Source organism: Octopus sinensis, unplaced genomic scaffold (assembly GCF_006345805.1).
Source record: "Octopus sinensis unplaced genomic scaffold, ASM634580v1 Contig13644, whole genome shotgun sequence".
In the NCBI taxonomy this organism is placed as follows: Eukaryota; Metazoa; Mollusca; class Cephalopoda; order Octopoda; family Octopodidae; genus Octopus; species Octopus sinensis.
In genome coordinates this window covers 8,921-15,255 of record NW_021833024.1, presented here as the reverse complement: position 1 = coordinate 15,255, position 6,335 = coordinate 8,921, and the positions used below count along the sequence as shown (strand labels likewise).

The window sequence follows — 6,335 nt, the reverse complement described above, 5'->3', positions numbered from 1 at the left end:
TCCGAGAGAACGGCTTCGCCATTCGCGAGGCTGGCCGGGTGTCTCGTGACTCCAGTAATTAGCTTAGCTATCTTTTCACGTCCTTATTGTTGTTAAAAAAAAACAAAAAAATTAACCTACTTGGAGTTGGCTCCTAAAATCTAAAAAGATAAGTAACTATGGGTAATTCGATATGAAGGTGGTCCAAACACGATGATGAGTGCTCTTGGAATTATCAAAATGCACTTTCCATAAAGGGTGCGGTGCAATTGAGGGTAAAAGAATAGAACGAACTGCTCTGCTTATATATGTAGGTCATTTCCAGAATCACGTCTCCACTTTACCATTTTGTTAGAAAAATGAAACGAAATATTTTTAAATATTCGACCATTAAGAAAGTAAAATGCTGAGGAGATTAAGGTTTTTTTGGGATTTCATGTAGAACACTACACGCATTAAGATAAACCCAAAGTAGGTCCCACTAAATACAAGCTGGACTGGCAAGTATTTATAGACAATGTCGTAGATTTGGGGATCACAGTACATCTGGTTGACAATGAATCCATGTGACAACACAAACTCGCTATTCTCCTTCCTGATAGGATTTGCAATAGCCAGTGCCAGAGCTGGAGTATAGTTATGTATAGAATTACATGCAATGCTTAAGATGATCACGATTAGCACGAAGAATAGGGAAACATAATCTGCAAGGACTACCTCCTTTTGTCGGTTTCTTTTCGTAACGGGGTTGAATGAAGTGAAAAAAGATGTGAGGATTACTAACATGCCGAATATTCCAGCACAGAACAACAACTTTGGAATAGCACTCTTCATGGGACAACGAAAAAGTGATGTTCCCCCTAGACATTACAGTCCGTGTTGTACCACTGGCGTAGAACACGACCGAAAATGAAAAGGAGACGAGAGTGAAAACAGCAAATAGAATACTCCCTACATATGCAAGAAATACAGACTGACCTGAATATTTCATTGAAATGATAATTCGTTTATTTTAACATCCAAAAATTAGCATTTTAACCGAAAAAGAATATTCTACAAAAATAAGAAAACATATTATTCGGGCAAAATAGAATGAAATTTTTTAAAATCAAGAATCCAATCATTCGAGTTGGACAAAGACTCAATCATAACGAATCGGTGATTGAGGATGATATCTCTGGGAAGATAGGAGACTCGAGCCTGGATGGTGACTCCAGTGGCTTCGTCGCACCCAGTCAGGAGAACGAGTATTTCAAATTGGGATTCTTCGAGACCTTTTTCGAGATAGTCGTAGATTGGACTAGCAGGCGTGATTCTGTGTGCAATGAGGACTGGAGTACAAAATTCAATTTCCTGAGAAACGTCATCCTCGCCGACTTGGAGGTTAATAAAATCAAGGAGAATAGTCTCCTGTTCTTCAGTAATGGTAGAATACACAAACTTGAGAACAACCTGGCAGTCGACAAGGCCTGTTGCCTGCAAGTTAGCTGTTCTGAATACAAAACAGGGGAAATTGTCCCTCTGGCAGATCACTGCGTTTCTGGAGAAGAGAATAGTCTGTGCTCGATTGTTGTTTTTGGAGAAACGGTCGTACATCATTCCGACCATGAGTGCGTGAATGACAATTCCAATGCTCGACTGCAGGACTAGCACCACATAGGAACTGAAACACGTCTGTCTGATGTATCGGTGGCCGTACCCGATCGTTCGCTGTGTCTCCAGGGAGAACAGGAACGCGGAATAAAACGAGTCGACGTTGGCCAAACACTGTCCCTTCTCCTTTGATATTTGGAACCACAGCAGCCCGAAGAAGAGCCAGGAAATAATAAACACAATCGGATATATCAGACACACTTTCCACCAGGCTAGGTCAAGAAATGTATTATACAAATCCTTTATTTTCCTCATATAGCCCCATCCGGACATTTTCATTTTGTATTGGCCATTTCGATTGAGGATTCTCTCCCTCCCAATGCCGCCCACACTGTTGATTTCGGGGGGGTCGAGGGGAATTGATGTACACGACACATTGTTGTTATAATTCATAAAACGATGGCGCAGTGCATTGCGGTTTATATATCGGAAATTAGCGAATATTTATTTTCTGTCATGATTGTCACATATTGACCAACACAACTCCACCTATTCTAATATGAGTCAATGACACTTCAATCTATTAACTATTCACTTTTCCCAAAACGTCATAAATAGGATTACATCACTGGGTATTCATACTTCCTTCTTTTAATTAACTTTCATTAATGACTGTGTGCTTTTAATCCATACTTCACATCAGCACTCCCAACATTCCAACTTGAATTCCAACCTTGACTGGTGATCCCGTTCTTTAAACTGAGGCGGAGAATTTACGTTTTCTTTGAGCTTACACCTTTAATCCATCAAACTCACATTTTTCATAATTTACTTCAAAATAAACAGTCACTCTCAATTGAAAATGTTTAATTGATAGTAGAGTGTGTCTGGCCTACTGGAGTGTACTTGACTGTTCACAAAAATTATTAAAAAATCTCGTTTTATCGAATTGATTGGAGAAATTGCAAGTGGAAAGTTGATAAAGCTTATCTACATTCTCGTATTTATAGGGAAAATTGTATTTATATCTATACTTTGATTGATCCAGATACTTTACACTGTTCAATAAAGAAAAATAATTAGTGCAAATTGTTACGAATTTTATGGATACTCATCACACTTTCTCGTTCACATTTGATTTAACTCAACTGACTTGAAGGACTTTACTTTGTGGGGATTCACAGGAAATGGTGAAGAGCTGACTCATTCCTTGTGCGGAGGAGCACTCCAGAGTCATATCCACTCAACTGTCGACCAGACGACCTGTTCAAATCTATTCAGAGTCCGCAGGTCTTTAGTACTGACAGTCAGTCACAAGTATCAGGCGATGCTTTGATCTGAGGCTACTTAGGCGAGTCAAACACCTTGTTTACATGTTTACTTTGGATAAAATGTTGCTACTTTTTAGCCCCACATAATTGATGTTTTCAGAGAGATTAAAAATAATTAATAAATAATTACTTAAAATAATAGTGAAATGTCAATTTGTTAAATATTAATTATTTTTACAATAAAATAAAGTCACTGCAGTTGCTCCATCTTTGTTAGTTTGTTTTTATATTCAGTGAATTTTCTTAGAAGAAAGGTAGAAAATAAGTGGGAATGTCTTTCATTTTGAACGAAGCAAAAATATTAAAACGTCTGAATGAAGTGAGCATGAACACCGAGGATATCCAAAAAATATCCCTCTGGCTGTTGCATTACAAGAAATTTGACATTTTAATAGTGGAATGCTGGTTCAAGGCAATCCAGGAGTTCGGTAAGGGCAATCCACCCGTTGTAGAAAGGGACAAAATCCTCCCACTGTTTTACGTGTGCAACGAACTGGTGCAGGTATCCCCCAAACGGGTGGGCTTCCGAGGCCCGTTCGCGGTGGTTCTGCCGGATGCGGTGGAAGTGGTGTCGGGGATGGGGGAGGACATGCACAGAAGGATGGAACGACTGCTGTCGGTGTGGGGTGAGCGAGGGGTGTACCCTCCCGAGTATCTCCAGTTGTTGGAAGGACGTCTGCTGAGTAATGTCGGAGGGGAGTCGATTAGTGCGGATGACAGGCCGGCCACTGTTTATTGATATTTGTGAATTGGTAGGTTAAACAGCTTATTAGTATGAAAGACGAGTTATTCGATTGTCGTGTGTTAGTCCGGGGTGTCCTCGCCTCCCTTAGTCGTGCTATATCCACCAATGCGGAGGGTTGGGTGCTCTATTGCTATCCTAGTCCGCGATGTGCATAGGGAGGGTTGTGCTGTGCTAGACAAGGTCGAGGGGGATGTCCTCCTCAGACGTGCATTCATTGCCCTCCTCAAGGCACGGGTTGCCAAGTACGACCACCTGCAGAGACACGTCCTTACGGTTTGATGGCCTTATTTATTTATTTGCTAAGGGAGACGAGTCAGACTGCCCAATGTATATCACTCATCACCAATCTAGATTCCGGGAAAAGGCCGAACGAGGTGGTCAATGCCCTCGACAGTGACGACTCGTCCTACGACCCCGAGAACTGTGGCAGGCCGGCTGATCCTCCGAAAAGGCCGTTGTTGAAGGACCCGAAGGACATAAATTCAATCCTCAATTCAATGAAGATACTCGAGCCCTTCAAAAACATGATAGGGAACGTTGTTGTTGCTAATAAAAACCGTCCATCGCCTTTAAAAAACGCAACAAAAATCGACCCAGTCGAGGAGCGGAGGGATACGAATGACATTTTATATGACGATTTGATCATGGACTATTCCCAGACTGACCGCCCACGTGAGCAGGATGACATGTCGGATGCTGTGTCTGTCACTTCCAATGAGACCGTCCTCCAAGACGAGTCCTCCGAACTCCCCAATTTGCACATTCGAGATGACTTCCAAACATATTCCTTGTCCTGCCTTGGAAATTTTGTTCAGATTGGAGGCATGCCTCAGGAGACGCCCAAAACTCACTCCGAACACGTCTCCAATTACATTGACGAATTAACCGACAAGACTAAAATTGGAGTCCAGGGATTTGCTCAGACTCAGTTTGTTCCTTTCTACCCGGTGAATCCCCTCAATGTGCCGTGTTCGGCCATGTTTGTGCCACAAAATATGCTACGAGGAATGGTCCCTGCTAGAATGCCACTTTTCAACTCCTGGGGACTCGATGGAGCTAACACTAACAAACACTGATCTTGTTTTATACTTTTCTGTGAATATTACTTTCGGCTGCTTTCCTTCGTTTTAAATAATAGATTTTTCACATTAACATAGTTTTTTAAATGAAGCGAAAAAAATTCCAAGGGGGCGATACAAAAATAAAGGTTGAGAACCACTGAAATATATTACTGGTGAAGGTTTAGAAACCCAAATCTTATTTATTTTGTCATTTCACTCTCCTAATTGCGTTAATAGATTTATATTTTCTTAAACTATTGATCTGTCGACTCTCCACACCACCTACTTCTCTTAGAGCTACAAGAAAGATTGGATATTTACTTATCTGAAATCCCGATTTGGACATATCGTGTAGTTTCAGACACATTCGAGTATTTCCTGCAAATTGTTGACGGAGATGGAAACTTTTTAAAGTTGCGACCATCAAATGTGAGAACCAGTCCACTTTGCGGATTAACTTTATGCCAAAATCTTATAAATGCCCTACTCAGCCTACCAGACAGAACGAATGTTTACAACAAACATAACTTAGAATTCATCAATCTTTAAATACTTCCTAATCTTGTCGTTCTGATCCTTAAATTTAGAAATAAGTTGGATTTGTTCATCCTGGTCTTGGGTGGCCTGAGAAAGAAGTTGTTTAATAGTCGTGACGAGTGGCCCCACAACACCCGACGTGTCGTCCTACAACTAATGACACACTCCCAACATATTTTGCCTGATATTCCTCACAAACGTGGTTGGAGCAGACAGACAGATGTTCCCTGTACTTGTCCATCACCATTTCCAAGGTGGACAGACACTCCTCCACATACACATTCATCATTGCGTTGTTCTCCGACAACTCCCTTATTCGCTCATCCTCAAAGGCCAGTCCCGCCAACAGCAGATTGAATCGATTCCCGTTTGACTGTGAGAGCACTTCCCTGTCTATTTCCATCAACTAGGGGTGATGACATCATTCATGCCTCCTTGTGCACGCGGCTGGACTGGCAAATCTTGTGGAATCTCCTGTCCAATCTCTGTATTCTGCCCAGTTGGTCTATTTTCCTCTCTTTGAGGGATTTTAAAGATTCGATAAGTCGTTCAACTTTACAGTTTAGATGTGCCCCCGTTGAATCACCACGACTAGCCATTTGAAAATTCAAATAATTTATTTTAAACAAAAAATATTTAATAACTAAAATTGACCAAAATGTAATGAACAACACTCAATCAGCCTGATGTCCATTGTGGCCATCCTCAAATATAAACCCACACATACAATCGACTTATCCAAAAAGTCCTGGAAGGCGAGCTCACAGTTGGATCTCAGACGAAGGACTTGTCTGGCCAGGAAATACCAGGCGGCGACAATGGCGTGAGGATCCTATAATTGGAGAGTGGGCTTACTTTATTGGCGGAGGGAATGACACAGAGAGAACGTTTGGGGTCACAGTCAGTGTCACAGAAGGATATGATGTGGTGGCCATCACAGTCGAATTGGGTGGGATTGTCCACCACGACCACATCACTCGACTAATCACATCACACACACTCCCACCTGGGCAAGTGACCCCCCTTCCACGAATGAGGCACCCACCACACGGGAGAAGGCGAGGACTGCTGATTTGGAGATGTGTGTTG

At 41.8% G+C, this 6,335-nt stretch overlaps 1 protein-coding gene across 1 annotated transcript; it reads right to left on the bottom strand.

The window, feature by feature from the left end:
* Nucleotides 1–1,053: 1,053 nt before the first annotated feature.
* LOC115229728 (ATP-sensitive inward rectifier potassium channel 12-like) lies at nt 1,054–1,587 on the bottom strand. The gene has a single exon (XM_029800038.1). It carries the CDS (start codon nt 1,585–1,587, stop codon nt 1,054–1,056), a length of 534 nt encoding a protein of 177 aa, XP_029655898.1.
* Nucleotides 1,588–6,335: the final 4,748 nt, after the last annotated feature.

Excerpts from the sequence above, each read along its gene's own strand:
- LOC115229728 (XM_029800038.1), bottom strand. The coding sequence starts at position 1,587 with ATGGTCGGAATGATGTACGACCGTTTCTCCAAAAACAACAATCGAGCA.